Source organism: Antrostomus carolinensis, unplaced genomic scaffold, assembly GCF_000700745.2.
Source record: "Antrostomus carolinensis isolate BGI_N321 unplaced genomic scaffold, ASM70074v2 scaffold4354, whole genome shotgun sequence".
NCBI classification, from domain to species: domain Eukaryota; kingdom Metazoa; phylum Chordata; class Aves; order Caprimulgiformes; family Caprimulgidae; genus Antrostomus; species Antrostomus carolinensis.
In genome coordinates this window covers 22,222-40,768 of record NW_010311253.1, presented here as the reverse complement: position 1 = coordinate 40,768, position 18,547 = coordinate 22,222, and the positions used below count along the sequence as shown (strand labels likewise).

The 18,547-nt window shown below is 39.4% G+C and overlaps 1 protein-coding gene across 1 annotated transcript in view; it reads left to right on the top strand.

Moving 5' to 3' along the window:
• The window catches only part of SNCAIP (synuclein alpha interacting protein), a 30,329-nt gene that overhangs the window by 5,625 nt on the left and 6,157 nt on the right, over positions 1-18,547 (top strand). Inside the window, exons 4-7 of the mRNA XM_010166660.1 lie at positions 3,567-3,692; positions 8,025-8,194; positions 14,503-14,595; positions 17,080-18,142. Coding sequence (XP_010164962.1) covers positions 3,567-3,692; positions 8,025-8,194; positions 14,503-14,595; positions 17,080-18,142 — 1,452 coding nt within the window. The remainder of the gene's footprint in view (positions 1-3,566; positions 3,693-8,024; positions 8,195-14,502; positions 14,596-17,079; positions 18,143-18,547) is intronic.

Here is an 18,547-nt window from a genome sequence, read left to right as displayed (position 1 = left end):
TTTTTTTTTTTATAATCCATAAACAACTTGCAAACGTGAAGGAATGTTGAGGCTGAAGGGATGCCAGACTATCTTACCCAACTGTGTTAAGAAGAAGAAAACTTTGAGAAATTCAAATGCGTAGTTGGCACTGTCCTCGAAGCTTTAATTTATTTTACCATTACTTACACGAGAGATAATCCATGTAAACACTGATCTTGGCAGAATTACAAGAGTAATATTTTTATAAGGAAGACCTGTTATTGAATCATTTTCTAAAAGAGTCAGTCCATCCAGTGTTTCCTCAGGCATTAGGCATGAGCACTGTATTTTTCTTCAGTAAGTATAATTTAGAATGGGCAGCAAAAGGGAGTTCATAGCAGAGCTCCTATGTTAAAGGTCATCAAACCACAGTTATGGCCTGAGTCCAGAGACATCTCAACAATATCATATTTGTCTAATGAGAGAGGGACCACATAAGTTCATCTCCTTGAAGAGTAGAAGAGCTTAAAGTCAACCCGTAGCCTGATCAGCATACCTTCTAGCAAGGGCTTCTTTAAGCATGGAATTATGCAAGGAGCATCCATTGTTGTTGGCAGGCCTCTCCATGCCAGTCATAAGTTGTGAGTACATAAAGGATTGTGTACCAGCTGTGTCTGGCACAGTCACCATGTGATGGGGAAGAAATGGTGGTGCAGTCCTAGGTGCACATAGTAGGTCCTTACTAAGAGCTTCACAGGATTGTAATGTCTTTCCAACATGGATGCTGTGATAGCATGGACTGCACAGGTTAAGAGGCAGAGGGTGGGGAATGCCAAGGGTTTGTTGCCTCTCAGCTCCAGAGAGTCTAGGGGGACTTCAGGGAACCAGAGCTACAGCATAACTGAGGACCTAGAAGCAGTTCTGCACACCACTTGCTGGTGGTGTAGTGCTGGAGAGCACACTGGTGAAGAGTGTGTGACATTCAGATACACAAATACCTAGCAACACACCTTTTTTGCACCTTGGGATGTTTGCCTTCCTGTCTAATGTCAGTTTTGCAAGGATAATGTGTTGTTTTCTCTCACTCCTACTCATCTTCTGTGAAGTGGTACTGGGAAGGGCAGCTTATTTAATTAATATCAAGTGATGGGGCCGGGATTAGCTGTAGAGTCAATACTTTTTGCCATGCTAATCCTTACATTTGTAGTCTGTTTAATGATTTAAATGATCTTTGTTAGTTGTTCTTTCTGCTCCAAAAGCTAGCTGATAGAGCCAAAGTCTGCAGCCTGTCCCAAAACAGAAATTACGTATGGTGACATTTTCCCAGAATCTTTTTTTTAGGGATGTTTGAATTATTGTAGGTCTAGAATATGCCAGAGGGATATTAACCACTGCTACAATATAAGACCATTGTAGATCTTAAAATTATCAGATATACTGAATATTTGTCAGTATTTATCAGTTCCTGTTACATAACAAATATGTGATTATCTTCCATTATCCTAATCTCATAAATTTTCTTATTATCCTTCATTTTGTCTGAATAAATTGAGTTGACGACTATAAACCTATTGCTAAGAACACTTTTCTTCCAGATACATAATGTGAGTATTAATAAAGTGATTTATGATATATTTTGACATATGATGCTTTCATTTTTCCTAGATGAAAGTGAAGAAAACAGTTCTTTTCTTTTCTTTTCTAGAAAGCATCATTTGCTCCACTCTGATTGTGATCATAAAATTACAGAACATGCTTAACGTTCTGGTCCCTATTATGTTCCAAAGAAATATTTAATTTCAAAGCTATGGTTGTTTTCCAGTTCTGCGGAGGAGTTTTGCTAAAATATTTTTCTTTTAATTATTAAAACATAAGGGCAATTCATAGGAGTAGTGTAATCCTTCTTCAGTGTTGGCCAACACCGCAGGCATCTTGAGAAATTACTCAAAAGTATTTTAAAAGGGATATGTGATCTGAAGTCATCTCTCCATGCTGGCTGTCAGCTGTATTGGGCATTCGGCCAAGGAGAAGTAAAAATACCTATCCCTTCACCCTGTAATAAAAACAAAACTGCTGTTAAAAGGGAAATATGAAGCAGATAAGTTCCAGACAGACTAGCCCTCTGAAGTGGTTAGCAGAGATCCAGGTGCCTGAATGGGCGGAATCGTTTGGAGGAGACCTAAAAGAGTCTGAGGATCCATCTCATTTTCCTTGACATTAAAATTTCTGTGGTACTTTTTTACAAAAAAAGAGGTTTTTACCCAAGGTTCCTAGCTAGAGTTTCCTTTCCTCATTTTTTTTTTTTCTCTTTCTCTTTCCTACCTGATGACTGCTCAGAGTCCTAGACATGCTTTCAGTACTGTTTTATTTAGGTCTACTTCACTCTTATAGACCCACATATCTAGCTGTGGACAATTATGTACTTATGTATTGCTGAAGCTACTGAAGTACTGCAGGTTAAGTCTATGCATTGATGTTTCCCTTGCCAACACTAGAATCTACAAAGCCCTTTTGAACTAGAGCTCCTAGCCAGTATAACACGTGATAGATATCAATGGAAGATAATAAAAAATACATGTTTAAATAAAAAAGTTTTAAGATAGAAAGTCATTTATTCTTTTCAGCTATTCAGAAGCAAAAACTGGGAGTACAGCTATAGTGAGCTATCCTTTAATGGACCTCAGTTTTTATGTAATCCATAGCTTTATTTCAGATTTTCAATATGTGTCACATTCAGCAGAGCACAATTAAATTTAATCTGGAGAGGCACGGAAGGTTCCTAGAGAGAAGGAGACATTTCCAAATAAACTTGCTGGGGAAAATAAGAAATAAAATAAGCTTAGTGTACAGACAGAAACTCTCCATTGTTAGAGAGGAATACCCATATATATATGTATTACACCTGCATACATACACAAAAAGCAATGTTAAAAAGAAGTAAGTTGGCACCTCAGTTTTGGCTTCCGGACTTTGACTTGCAAGTTTTTCGATCCAGGTCTCCCCACGCTTCCCAATATGCATGCACATACAAATGGCCCATTAGTCGATACACTTAGAGCTCAGGATGGAGAGATTTCCTGGTTTTAGTTTTGTTGCTTCTCTTCTTGCACAACAGCCAGAGCTGGGGCATGATGATAGATCTGAAGAATCTAACTGCTCAGTTCTGTGATCTGTGCATACTCCTGTTTTAATTTTCCAAAGAGGCTTGTGAAGTTGCAGCACATGTCACAGGCTGATTTTCGGATTGACACAGGCTATTCTGCCTCAGGTCTCCTCTCCAGCATACAGGCATGCATACTTTTTAATGTACAATTTCTCAGAATGTGTTACAGTACACATATTTTTCCTATTATGTCTTTTTATAAAACAAAAAAAGTATTTTGGCTTATTTTGGGAGGGGAGGGGATGGGGCTGGGAACAAAAAACAAAACAAAGCAAAAAACACAGACTCATGGTACACTCAAGTCCTACAAGGTTAAGAGAGACTGAAAATGAAGAATTATCGGACTATATTAATAACAGATGACAGTACCAGTATTCCTCTAGTACATTTAGCTTTTCATTATTTCTTATATTTTGTGACATCTCTTTCTCCCTCTCCCTAGGAGAAAATCCTTCTGTGGCTTCTTCAGTTTATGCAAGAACAAGGGATTTCACTGGATGAGGTTGACCAGGATGGAAATACTGCTGTTCACATAGCTGCTCAGCATGGCTATCTAGGATGCATACAGGTAGAGTGGTAGCTATATCAGAAACCTCTTTATATCAAACTGGAATGACAGCCATTAAAATTATTATAGTGAGATTTTACAAGTAGGAATAATTATTAATACATTAAAATATAATAGAAGGAAGAATTTTAAACCAGTAGGACTCAGACTGAAATACCAAAAAGCTCTGGTTTTTGGATTCTATTTTCAGTTATGCTATTGTTAGCCTAAAGTAACTTGTATTGCAAGAAGAACACATGATTATATTGTTTATACATAAGCAGCTAATATGTATGTTTTTATGTTACAAAAGGGCAGCCAGTGTAGGTATGTGTACTGTTCTTACTGTTCCGATATTTTCCTTCTGTTTCTTTTTCCAATGAGTATTTATAGCTCTCCAGCTTAGGGGAAGTCTAACACTTTTTGTGTGTTGAAGGATTTCCACCTTGAGTAAACCATACTTTCCAGACTTGCAATCTTTGAATGTATCTGTGCTAAACAATGCAGTGTGATGGTGATTTCTATCTAATTGTCAATGAATCAGCTTGGCCACTGAAAGCAATATAGTTCTGTTGTATAGAGCTGCTGAAAACGGTAATTTGTCCTGCTGAGAAGACTTAGTCAGCTACAGTACTTTTGGGAGCCAGACGTGAATTAACCAGTTTGGATACCTCTGTACAGTACCGGTGTTCAGTGAAGACACACCAAAAGCTGTAGGGTTGAACTGGGTGGCTAGGTGAAATGTCTCAACTTTGCATTGAATTGCAAATGTACCCTCTGTCCATCAAAGTTACTAAAACCATTAATCACAGGAGTACATTTCAGTATTTGGTGTTGTTGTCACTTTGAGTGAAAGCTGATTGGAGAATAATAATAATAAAATTATTCCAGGAGATTGCAGAAAGGTATTTGAGAAACAAATTAGTCATTGGAGAAGAATAGGTAAAAGAATGAATAAGCACATGGCGAAAAGGCAAAAAGCAGAAATCAAAGTGATCATGTCAAGCAGGGGAAGAAAACATGTCTAAGAAGGAGTAGTAATTCTCAGAGTCTAAGGACTCAGTAAACATGTTAACCCTTTTACTACACATCAACTTATCCACAGCACCTCTTAGGTCACTGCAAATACAGAAGATTTGTATTAGTTCAACCCTAAAAGAAATACAGTTAGTCATAGAATCATAGAATAGATTGGGTTGGAAAAGACCTCCAAGATCATCAAGTCCAACCCCTGATCCAACTCCAATTACTATATCATGGCACTAAGGGCCACGTCCAATCTCTTTTTAAAAACCTCCAGGGATGGTGAATCCACCACCTCTCTGGGCAGGCCGTTCCAGTGCCTGATTACCCTCTCTGTAAAGAATTTCTTCCTAACATCTAACCTAAACCTCCCCTGGCAGAGCTTGAGCCCATGCCCCCTTGTCCTATTGTTGGTTGCCTGGGAGAAGAGACCAACCCCCACCTGGCTATAACCTCCCTTCAGGTAGTTGAAGAGAGTGATGAGGTCACCTCTAAGCCTTCTCTTCTCCAGACTAAACAACCCCAGCTCCCTCAGCCTCTCCTCATAGGACTTGTGCTCAAGTCCCTTCCCCAGCCTCGTTGCTCTTCTCTGGACCCGCTCCAGCACCTCAATGTCAGTTCTCATTAGCTAACCTCTCAGAGAGCTCAATATGTCTGCGCACACTGTTACGCTGAATCTATAGATGCATAACTGCTTATTATTATTGTAACAGTCTATTTGTATATCTGGACACAGAGAAGACAACTCCATAAAAGCCAGTTTGAGAGTCTTACATATTAAAAAAAGAAAAACAGGTGACAGTTGAGCTGGATGAGTAGACTTGAAAAGAACAGTCAAATAGATTTGGAGGACATGATAATCTCTGCATTTTCTCATTGATGGGACACGTCTTTCTTTTAAAGATGTCAGGAATGGACCTTGTACAAACTCCTATGAGAATAAAATAAACAAATCATCACATCCGTGCTAAATGTAGTGTTTTTATTATTGTATTGTAGACAATTAATGGTTATGATTTACTAGTAGGGAGCACTGTTCTGGTAGGGCGTGTGCTTAGGGTTCCTAACTCAACAGCACTTCATCAAGATGTACAATGCATTTGAAAGAGAAATGAGAGTAGATGATTTTAAACAGGGTGGTGACATCTGCAGGCCAAAGCTAAACCAGAAAGAGAATAGCTCTGCTTTTCCCATGAAGAATGAACCTTAATAAATGACTTAGAATTCTGAAGTTTATTTTATTGTAGATAAATATAAAAATCAACAAGTGTTTTGTGTTGAAGTGAATCCATGAGAAATAAATAATGAAAATATCAAATGACAACAAAAATATCCAGTGTTCGTAATGTCACTTCATTAACTCTTCACAGTCTTGAGTGTAGTTGACGTTTTGTTGTGCTGTGAAACAAAACAAGCCCTCTGCCCAGTGAGCTTATAGTCTGATTTAAAACAATGTACAGTGGATGATCTGGTAAAAAGAAAGAAGCAATAAAGGAGGCAAGGAGATTATAGGTAGCTGTACAAAAGATGGAGGGTCACAGCCTGTCAGTGATTGCCTGGCCCTCTCATTCACTGTGTTTATGAGCAGGTGACACTCCTATCATGTTCCAAAGGATAAGCTTGCTTTCTGCAGGGTCATAACTCTCCCTTCTTTATTTTCTTTATTGGCAAATTAAACAAAATTTATTGACATGACATGAAGTGCAAGAGTGTTTGTATGTTTCCTTTCTGTATATATTTATCAGACCAGACAGACCACCATTCCTCTTTTCTGTCAGCAGATGCGGAGGTCTCTGTGCCTGCTGTTCTGAGTCAACAAGTCCACTCCAGTACTCAGTGGCTGACCAGCTCTGCTTGGATAAGTCAAGCAAGAGTTCAGCCACACGATTCCTCTTCTGCAAGTGTATGTGTAATGTCAATGACACTGCAGTTTTTGGAAGCATTATGATTTTGTTCAGAATATTTTTCAAAACGCAGTGAGCAATGTGTGTCTGAACATTGCTGACAACATTTATGTCCTATTCTAGGCTCGCCGGTAAAGCAAATAGTGCATAATGCTGATTATCACAAATAGATCAGAAAGAGTGAAGGTTTAGTCTCAATTCTTGTTTAAGTTATTGGGTATCTTGAGGTCAGCCTGACAGAACTTCTTTTGCCCTTACAACACTCTGGATTTGAGTCTCAGAGGTAACTCAAATGTCATGCTCACAAGCTGGACAGTTCTCCAGCAACAAGATAGGGTTCTCTGCTAGTACTGTGAGTAACGCAGAGGTATATATCAGAGTATAAGCTATTCTTTTTTTTAAAGACTAAAAGCTGACACATATTTGAGCATCTCTTTAGAAGTAAATAGGGGATGACCAAGTGAGTAAAAAACAATGAAACTTCTTTCAGCATTTAAAAAAAAAAAAAAGTGAAAAAACCCCAAAAAGTCATTTTATAGATTTCTTTCTGCAAAAATAAATTTGTGCCTGTCTGACCTAAAGGAGTTGTTGGAAAGTATCTGCCATACCTTTCATATCCAAACATCACTTGGCTAAGGAATCAGGACATTGAGACTGCTGTGCTGAGTGTTTTAAACTCAGGGATTCTGCTGTGGCAGGAAATTAAGAACTAAACCACAAAAGAAGTCAGCAAATATTGTGGCAAAAACATTCCTGAAATGGGATTCTAAGGTTGTGTTGTAATGCCTTGCAGTGCAGAGAACCCAAGAATACCAGACTTGATAAGCCATTGCAGCTCATCACCACCCTCTATAAACCAGCTAGCAATGTGTTCATGCTGTCCTGGACCCTGATGTAATCTAGCACAAATGTTCTTTGAATTGCACATGCTTGTGTCTTCTTTTCTGGGTCTACGATGTGCAAAGTTAGCACAATATTCAGTAATACATACACAGGTGCATCTAAAAAAGTCTTATTACTGTGGCTCAGGAGATAATCAATAGGTACCTAAATGTAAGTCCTCTGTTTTCATTTGATGATCCCACTCACTGTATGAATGCTTCAGGTCATGCAAACTCATAGTACAATCAAAATTAATTGAGTAGAACTGCAAGAGAAGAGGAAGGAATAATACAGTCTTTTTATAGTTCTTCCAAACCACAGCTCACTCTTCTGTGTTATCCTGGCACTTGAGTGATAGATTTTAGTGGTGTCTGTTTTGATTTCAAGCTGCATACAGACTTGTCAGTGATTGATTTTTTAAAATGATTGCCTTAAACTGACATTTTCAAGCATTTTTTTCAGGATTGCTTTGCATTCAACTGTTCTCATGGTTGACCAGAAGAGTCACTTACAGGTGTCAGTGTTTCCTTTTGTGTTTTCACAGACTTTGGTTGAATATGGAGCAAATGTCACCATGCAAAACCACGTGGGAGAGAAACCCTCACAAAGTGCTGAGCGACATGGGCACACCATGTGTTCCCGCTACTTAGTAGTTGTGGAGACGTGTATGTCATTGGCCTCTCAGGTTGTCAAGCTGACTAAGCAGCTGAAGGAGTAAGTGTTTCATTGTTAGCAGAGGGATCATTCTTAAAACAAAACCCTACTTTGTCTTCAGTTTATTAGCACTGTCTGTTTTCTGCTTCTTATATATGGTATTTTCAAGTCATATTTCTACTTTATTTCTCCACTCTTCCCTGCTATCAAGCATTTGCCCCTTCACGTTTAGCAGCTTAGTTTTTCAGCTGTTCTCTTTGTGGCAGTTTGCCATGAACATGGATGAAGGGAGTGGGAGTGGAAAAGGGTATGTATGATGCGATCTGGTCCCTTTTCCCTTTGCGTACCTTGGGATCACATCACTGCTGATCATAATTTCTGTTTGCATAGTATGATTTTATATACAGTGAGTGGCTCTTCCCAGTTATAGTGCTGAGACTAGGAGGAATAATGGAAATAGTAGTTGAAGGGGGTTTTTTGGACTTGGAAAGTCACCAAAGCCCACAGTGGCTACTCAGGAAATATCTTATATTCTGGTTTTTCTTCATAGGAGTAGGTTTTAATTTATTAGTATGCTTTTTAATAAAAGTTCTGTAAAAAGCCTGTTACTTTGAAACATTAATTTATGCAGTTGCTCGCTTTTGTTGTAGATGCAGTTACTGTGACTTTGCGTGTCAATAGGCTCATAAGACTTTTAGAAACCATCAGCACTGACCTAATGTTCCAACTTAGATACATGATCAAGAGCTTGTCAGCTGCCACAAGCCATGAAAATGGCTTCTGACAATCCCATGGTAGAAAAGACCATATCATTTTATGCAAGCATAATGTGGGTAATTGTACTGGGTATAAATTGCAGGATTCTGTTACAGAGGAGCTGCAGGGGTGGCCTCTGTGAGACCAGGTGACGAGCTGCCCTTTGCTGGACATAACTGGTTCCAGCCAGCTCTGCAACAGACCTACTGCAGGACACAGCTAAGCCCATCAACCATGTTGGTGGCACCTCTGTGAAAACATGCTTGAGAAAGGGCAGAAAATGCTGGAGAGGAGGAGGGAACGGAAGAGTGACAGAGGGAACAGCAAGTTCAGAGAAGCAGGAGGTGCAGCATGGTGGAGCAGGCACACCCCCAAAGGGAGTATGACCCATGGACTACCCATGCTAGAACATGTACACCCCATGAAGGGACTGCAGCCCATATGGATAAGCCCACACCAGAACTGGTGCTTCCCTGAATGAACTGCAGCCTGTACAGGACTCATACTACAGCACAGGAAAAAATAGGAAGGAAGGAGGAGCAAAGAAAAACTGCTACACATGAACCCTGGCCTGTGCTGCTTGTTGCCTCACTGAAAAGACTGAGTGTAACCTGCAGTGATGAGAACAGGGGAAAAGAGGTGTCTGGAGTGAAGCCTGAGAATGGGGGAGAAGAGGGGCTTGGAGTGCAGGTGGACCTGGGAGTGAAGTTGAACCTGGAGAACGGGAGGATAGGTGTTGTAAATATCTGTCCTTTTTTACTTCTCAATACCTGAATCAATAATGAAATATTTATACTAACTGACAGTTAATTCCCCAGGTTGAGTCTCCTTTGCCATGATGGTAGTTGGCAAATTATCTCCCTATCTTTATCTTGGCCAAGGATCTTTTTTGCCTCTGTTCCTATTTTCTGCTCCCTTCCCACAACGAAGAATAAGGGGAGTGAGAGGTTGGCTCTGTGGGTGCTGGGCTGCCAGCTGGGGCCAACCCATTACAATGATACAATTTTTACTTTCGAACTGGATGTTGTCTTTAAAATAAGGGTAAAAATTATATCATTAATTCACCCTTTTGGTGTTATCAAGTATCTATTTTGTACTGTTTTTACAGCTAAAGAAGTGTGTCCACTACTACAGTCCATTACAAAATACCTTCCTGCATTTGAAGTATGCTTATTTTTATGTGTGTACCTCTAAGTTTTATATTATAAAGACATTTTCTATTTGTGATATCTTCTCTCTTCTTTTATATTTATACTCTAATAAATACAAACAGTAAACTAAGGGTTATTATAACTTTCAGTTTTCATAATTTTACAGTCTAACACTGTTCACTGGACGTTTCAAAGTACTAGGTGTTTTTTTAGTTGGTTCATTTGCTGAGAAATACTAAAATATACAAATCATCTGATATGACGGAAAAAAACAGAACCTAGGGCATTTTCTGAGCAGCCTACATTAGCACCTGACTCATTGCAGTATATAATGAAATTTATTTTCCCTATAACTCAATAGAAGAAAACCCACACACACCAGGAAGTAGAAATGGCAATCACAGATACTCCATGTTTCAGTTCTCTCCAGTGCTCACTCAATACTTGATATAAGTATTACCTCTCGTGTGGAAAAGACTTGTTATGTCAGTCAGCCTCCATAGAAATAGTCTAGTTCTGACTTTCCTGACAAAAGCATTAACACTTTTCCAAGTCTCTCCCTTGTCATCTCTCAGACTGCATAGGAAGTAATTTAAATGATTCTCATCTGTCTCCTGATGCGTTCCTTTCCTTGTCTCAGCTGGAGTTAAATCTGCTTCCTTTCAGCAGCCTATTTTTTCAGGCTTCAGATTTAGCTCCAGTAAGTGCAGCAGCAGCCTTTTCTTCATCTTCTACAAATTGACGTGAGTCTATTGTGCAGCCCTATTCCAGTTTACTGATGCAGTGAAATATTATGTTTTCTGCTTGAAAGAACAGCTTCTGCATGGCTGTTGGGGCTGCAAGCCTCAGGCCGTGAGTAGCTCTGAGAGGAGCAGTGGACCATGTTCAGAGGCCCATGCCTAGGAGCCGGGGGGGTGATGGAAGAAGACTCTTGCCCTGTTTTGCAGCCCCATCCTGCGTAAAAATCTAAGGATGTTACAAAGTACATGCCCGGGAAGCTTCTCAAGGGGCCTTACCTCTAGCATAGCAGGAGAACTTGTCGGCTACAGCACCTCTGAAGATCCTGAAAGCATCAGATGGCAGCAGATGGAAGTCTAGTTTACAGTCTAAGCCACTTCAAACTGCTGTTACATAGGAGTAGCTCCAACTTGGGCTGCTGAGCTGGCTTTCCTTTATTTTCTCCACCTACTTCTGCTGCTGTTAATGAACATTGTTCTGGAGACAGAGGAGTTATGATTGTATCGTGGATTACTTGAATAGTCAATATCAACACAAAAGGCTCTTACGTGCTTCCCATCCTTCCTTCAGCTGCTGTAAACATGAACTGATCATGCAGTCTTCTTTTATTCTGGCCTTATTAGCCAGGGGTAAGAGCCTCTCTCTGATAGCATTCTATGTCCCCAACCACAGGAAGAACGAAACGTTTGATATTGTGCAAGAACAGCATCACAGAAACTGTCTTACATCAGCACCTAGCAAGACATATCTTCAAAGGTCCTAAATCTAAGAAGGAAGTACCATCTTTTATTCTCTTTTTATGAGTTCTCCCAATCATCAAGGCAACACAGAGCAGTTCTAGAGAGAAGTTATCCCAATCCAGCACACTCTTTGGAGCCATTCCTGAAAAGAAAGCACAAAACCAAAACAACAAAATCACATTTTGCCTGAGTTTTCACATCTTTCAGCTCTTTGATCCAAAGCAGTTCAGATAACAGAGAAGTATAGCAAAACCTTTTGAGCTGGGTCTAAGCCTCCATTCTTACTTTGCAAGAAGTAAGTGGTAACTACAAATGTTTCATCGAATCTTTATAAGAGGATTAACTGAGACTTTTCCACAAAAGAAGGAAGGAACCAAGCAATTCTTTCCATAGGTAAAAAGGAAAGTGTCCCACAAAAACTGCTGTTACTGGCTTCAAAATAAAAGCTTTGGTTTGCATGTCTTGCTAATTACAGAAGTTCAGTCAATCCAGTAGGACTTTCTGAATGAAACAAAATGTTTAGGACAGTGACAAAAGTTCAACAAAAGTTACTCACAGAATCTATACAGAACATTGGCTTTCATTTTACTTCCTGAGGTCTCCATAGGTCTTACAATCTTAGTTATTCCCTCACTGATTTCATCTGTCTAAAAAAAACCTTAGTTACCAGTGTAGAAAATTCCTAGCTGTACAAATACATGGTTTCTATCACTGATGACATTAGCAGTAGTGACTTCTATTGTTTGGACTTTTCCTGGCCTGAAGAGACCAAGTCAGAATTAATGACAGAAAATTAATGGTCCCCTAAACTTCTTTTACAATGCTGCTTGAGGAGAGACCATGCTGCCTACCTTCCAAAACGGTTACACTGTCCTGTGTTTATGGACCTTGTCCCCTGAATCAGTCTGGTTTTAATACTTATCAATATTGCTATTCCAAGAAGTTGTGATCCCTTGTTTCAGTGTTATCTTAGATATATATGTGTACATTATGTATTTTTAGGGATAGTGCTGGCAAAATGTGTGGGTTTCTGTGAGCTATTTACTAACTAGTTAAACTGTGAAAATGGAGGAAACTTTCTTTTAGCACAATAAAATGTTTAAGTGGAATGTGTACTCAGCAGAAGGGGTGTCAGAGATTTCCACTAAAGCTAAAGGCATAAGAAGCTGCTAGCTACATTATTTACATATTTAGAAATAGAAGTTGAAGGGAGCATAAAAGGAAGTAAAACAGATAAATTGCATCACAATCTAATCTCAAATGAAAATTTCCCTGGCTCTTAAAAGAGAGTATCTGGGGAGCTGCGATATAAGTCAATGCTGACAGATGGTAGGAGTAATTTTTAAATAGTCTAAGGAAGTGTGTAGGCAAGAGGAAGGAAGATAGGAAATTAAAGTAAGTAAGAATCTACGTAGAGCATGGTTGTATTGTAAAATGTGATGGCAAGGCAGTTTGTTAAGATCCCACCTTTATTTCTGTAACACATTTCAGATCCACTCTGATATGTTAAAAGTAAAATGTTTGTTTTCTGCCAGCCTAGCAAGTACAACCCCTAGTCTAAAAACTTGTCTGGATTCTTTCTGGCTTTGACATTGCTAGTTATAAAGACTGCATTTGGAACTGGAACCCAGCTACTCTTCTGCTCATGGCATGTGAGCTAGGAAAGAGTCCAGCTCACTGGCAGAGAACTGGTTTTAGTTCTGCAGATCCAATAAGAATAAAAGTACTAAAAACATATTACTTCTACAGCAACAGAAGCAGACCTTAGGAGAAGCAGATAAAAAGTCATTTTCACATGGTCATTTGATCAGGACCAGGGAATAAACCCAAATGTACCAGCTGTATTCCAGGTGAAAGATAACGTCTATATAGTAACAAAAGCTGTAAGTCTCTTGCTTTCTAGTAGTTTCCCGATAATTCTGTCTGATTAGAGGCACTGGAATTTACAGGTCACTAGAGATTTAAAGTTATCTGTGGTGGTCAATCAGCTAAAGGGGTGTTTTGATGTTGGAATGGTAGGTCTAAACTGGATGTGAGCAGGGAGAGAGGGAAAAACTTTTTATGGTAAATTGATCAATTACTTCTTTTTTGTAGAACTACTTGGAAGTTTGCAGATTATCTTGTTTAACTGAGTCCTTCCCATGGAAATAAGTATGTGGCAGGACAACAGAGACTGTGATTACAGTTCTGTGGTAAATGGAGTTTCTAGTATGGATGTCACTTTCATATTACTAATGATTTATATCTACTATTATAGTATTAAAGTTACTTACAAAGCAGTGTAGATCACAACACCACACTGAAAGTGATAGACTGCAGTAGGTACAGCACTACTGAATATAAGGTGGGTGCAGAGCACATGTAGGACCTTTAGTAAGGCTGGACAGTAAGCAGATGTATTTTTTCCTACTTCTCTGACTACACAGAGTTCATACTTAGCTCCATCCTGCAGCTGGTGAAGACTGGACCAGCTCTTGCCAGTGAGCAAAGGCTCCTGTCTGAGTTCATTTGCAGATAGAAAAGGAGAGAGCAGTTGTCTGAGCTATCCACCAAATGTTAGAAGTGACTTCTTTATCTTTTCCTTTCCTCTTCCTTTACACAAACAAGTACGAACCAAGTGGCCCCAGGTTTGCTCTGACATATCTTTGTTTCTGGGCTATTATTTTCTGTGAGTCACTGTTTCAACGAACTGCTGCTTATGATCCCACACTTGTCCTTATATGAAGTATAATAGTCTCTGACAAGTAAGCATCTCAGTTGGTCTTGTACAGTGATCACAAAATGTCCACAGGGATTCAAAGACAAGTACAAACTCTATTTATGCTATTACTTAAAATTTCCCTTTTTATTTACTATGTAAAGTATAGGTGAAGAGGACTTATTTTTTGAATACACAGTTGAATGGGTAGTATCAGTTATCCTGTAGCTTACTAATGCTGACAGCTTTACAATTCAAGGTAAACAATCCTACATTTTCTTGAAGGCAGACAGTGGAACGTGTGACATTACAGAACCAACTCCAGCAGCTTTTAGAAGCCCAGCGGTCAGAGGGCAAGTCGCTGCCCACATCCCCAAGGTAAGGTGACTGGAATTGTGCTGCAGCCTGGATTTGCACAGTTTTGTGGTACATCAGTTACCAGGAGAGGCTGTGACCAGTCTAAATAGTAGATATGTTCTGTAAAGTAAATGTGTTGTTTTACTTTGTGGACTTGAAGCTGAGCTTCTAGAATTTGACAGTGTGCAATGTTGTATAAGTAATGGAAATTTTGAGTATGAAATGAATAGTCCCTGCTTCTCAACAGAGTGAAAATCAGATTTCCAGTGGAATAGAATGTATTTTATATTAGATGAATAGCAGAGGATCCTAGAAACCCCTAGGGAGGTTGTAAATTTTGACCTTGTGGTGGTCCACCATACATTACTGCTAGCAGTAATTCATAAAGCCAGTTACCAACCAAACCTGCTTTCAGCTTAGTAAGACTCCTTATGCTCATTAAATTTTTTGCCTGCAGTAGCTTGTATAAAAAATTAAAACTCTAGAAATTTTATGTATTGTTTACGTATCCTGTCAGAAGTCTTGGAAATAGACACAAACTGAGTAACATTAAAGAGAAGGAAAGTAAAGGCAGAAGACTGGATATGGCGTCCTTACATATGTCTCTGACTTCTGCCATAGTCTTCCAGTGTGATGCATGGAAGTCAAGCATGCACATGACTTCTCTCTGATAGCAATCTGAAGAAGACTTTGAAAGGAATGAAGAAACTCACATGCAAATAGGACTCAGTTTATCGTTACCTTCTCATTCATTTTCCTCTCTGTAAGATGTATACAGCACTTCTTGTTTCAGAGTTGTTAGGGAGCTACATATATGTTAAAGTATAAAGCCAGCATAAAAGCTTCTGCAGGCATTGATGGTCAGAGCTCTGGGTCATGAAGTATGAACTTGCAGGATCAGTGACTGCTTATTTTCCATTCTCACAGAAGCTCAGGCTGTTTTCTGGACAAGTGCTCCATGTCCCTGAATTTCATGTGTCAGTATTTCAGACAAGTGCAGATAGTTACAGAAGTAGATAACAAAGACATTGGGACTCGAGGTGCATTTGTGTAAAAGAACTTTAGTGAGGGAAGGACTGTAAATGCCAAACTCCAGCTGAAGTAGAAAACCACACTGGAAAGTTGTTTTGTCCTTTTTTTTAGAATCATGGTCTCTGTCTTCCCTGTCTGCCAGCTGAACAGCAACCAAATGCTGTCTTTCAGCTCATTTGGTTTCTGTGATTTTTGCTGACTGCTCTTTTCAAGTGGTCTCACATCTGAGTATTGGTGAGCACCAGGAGTGTTTTACTTTCAGTATCAGATAAGATCAGGTGAGAGCATATCTCTCATCATTCATTATTCCTGTAAAAGGGTAGGTTTCAACATCTTTTTATTTAAGTGACAAGTCTGAAAATGATTAAAATATTTAAAATTTTATTTCATAGTTGGCTACTATATTTCCTTCCAGTCAGAACTCACTTGTAGATATTATCATCATCCAAGGAGCCAGTATCAGATCTAAGAAAACCTATGCCTGTTACTAGAAATGTCTATTGTAGATACATGCGTATTCTTCAGTGTCTGTTTCAGTTTGCCACAGGAGAAAAAGCACAAAATTAGTTGGAGATGAGGTGGCTAGTATAGGCATGTGAATATGCACAGAATACGCTGTGAGAACTATGGACTCATCAGAGTAGAAATTAAACTCATTTATTCAGTGCCTCAGACTAACCTTAATTTTGTCATCTTACTTTTGCTTAGAGGAAAAGTGGTTTAAAATAAGAATGTGGAGTACTATGAGCTTTGGCATATATCACAGGGAAATAAATGGTCTCTGTAATTTACATTCTTTGAAAATCAGACTTACTTGAGATTGCTGTTTCCTCACTATATAACATTTGGAGTTCTAAATTTAATTTATTGTTCTCATAGTATTGAAATAAATTCATGTCTCCTTTCTCATGCTTTTCAGTATTTCATATCTGAAAAGGTTTTAAGTGCAAATGGACCTGACTTTTTATGAGGTCATATATGGCTATTATTAATACCAGATGAAGTTTAGATTTATGAAATCATTGCTATGCAGAGAGCTGGTACTTTCGCAGCATTTAGAATAAGCTACTTTTGTATTATGATGTGACTTGTATAGTAGGCATTTGGCCTTGTGGGGCTTTTTTGCCTTTTAAAACATGTCAGCACCCACAAATAGGAAACAGTAGTTTCTCTGAAGTTTTCCTCAGAAAGTCATCTTTGGCGTTGAAATAACCATTCTAAGTTTTGATTTTAAGGAGTTCTCTTTGTAAGAGAAAGTGAAGAGACTCAAATCCTAATTAGGAATGGAAGCAGGGTTGCATCCTTCTCTGTATTCTTTGCTGTGGCATCATAGTAATGAATTCCATGTGAGTAGCGATGAAGAGAATAAGTAACAATAAACTGAGGCAGACACATACACTGGAAATGGCAGTTTCACATTTTCTATGTGAATTAATTTGGCTATGGTATTTCCTTCTCTTTTTTTTCTTTAAGTTCACCATCATCTCCTGCTTCTGGCAAACCTCAGTGGAAACCGTCTGAAGCAGATGAATTGTCTCCACCAAAAAGTAAATTGAACACCCAAGATGGGATTCAGATTCTTGGCAGCTTGGGAACTTCTAGTCACACTCGAGCCAAGATAAAAGATGAGGACTCAGATAAAATCTTGCGCCAGTTGTTGGGAAAGGAAATCTCTGAAAACGTCTGTATGCAGGAAAAACTGACACTGGAATTTCAGGACGCTCATGCATCCTCCAAGAACGTGAAGAAGATTTTGCCAGAGAAAAGGGAGCTGAAGTTAGCCAGACTGAGGCAACTGATGCAGAGATCACTCAGTGAGTCTGACACAGACTCAGCTAATTGTGAGGATCACAAGAACACTCCTGTGAAAAGAACTGACAAACCAAGGCCTCAGCCCATAGTGGAGAGCATTGAGAGCACAGAGGGTTTGCACCTGATGATTAAGAAACATGCTTCTGCAGCAGGGCGACGCTTCCCTTTTGGTATCAGGGTCTCTAAGTCTGTGGATGGCCACAGTCCTTCCCCTACTTCAGAGAGCAGTGATCCAGATAATGAAGCCCCGTATCAGTCTGGTATTGTACCTCAGAGCCAGTTTTGTGGAGACAACTCTCCATCCAGCACAGACAGTGCCACTGCTCAAAAGGTTGCCACCAGTCCTAAGAGTGCACTCAAGTCTCCATCTTCAAAGCGCAGAACCTCCCAAAATTTGAAACTCCGAGTAACTTTTGAGGAGCCCGTGGTGCAGGTGGAGTTAGCAGAGTCAGAACTAAATGAGGAAAAGGATAAAGACAGGGGCAAAGGACTCATGCGGGCTCCACCGGGCTCTGCAGAGCCAGTGGGGGACCAGCTGAAAAAGCCTTTTGGAACCTTTCGGTCCATAATGGAAACCCTGAGTGGCAACCAAAATAACAACAACAATTGTCAAACAGCAAACCTGATCAAAACCTCATCAACGCTGCCTTTTACCTCATTAGGAAGGAAGACAGCCGACAGCAAGGGAAATCCAGCAGCTCTCACAAAAGGAAGAAACAAGCCAGTGAGTGCACTGAAAGGAGGAAGGGCCTTTTTTTTCTCTTGTCTCTGTGACAGCTTCTTCTTCCTGCCTTTATGTAGCAAAAAGATGCATACAAATACTTTACTGTATTTGACCTGTAGAAAGCCCATCCAGTGTTTTAATTTTGGAAGTTTTTTCCAAGAAGTGGCAGTTATTGCTTGTGTACAGAGTCCATACTCTTAGTGCACACAGTTCACATATTCTGTGTTGAAAGCTTTCCACAGACATGTGATTCACCTGGAAATGATGTTTGATGTTGCTTTGAGTGACAAGTCGTACAATGAGAATGTCACACTTGAATCCATGGGATTTCAGAAGAGTAATAACTGAAAGACTAGATCTGTGCTGTCCTATAGCCAAGACTGATGAGGCCAATAGGGTAAAAAT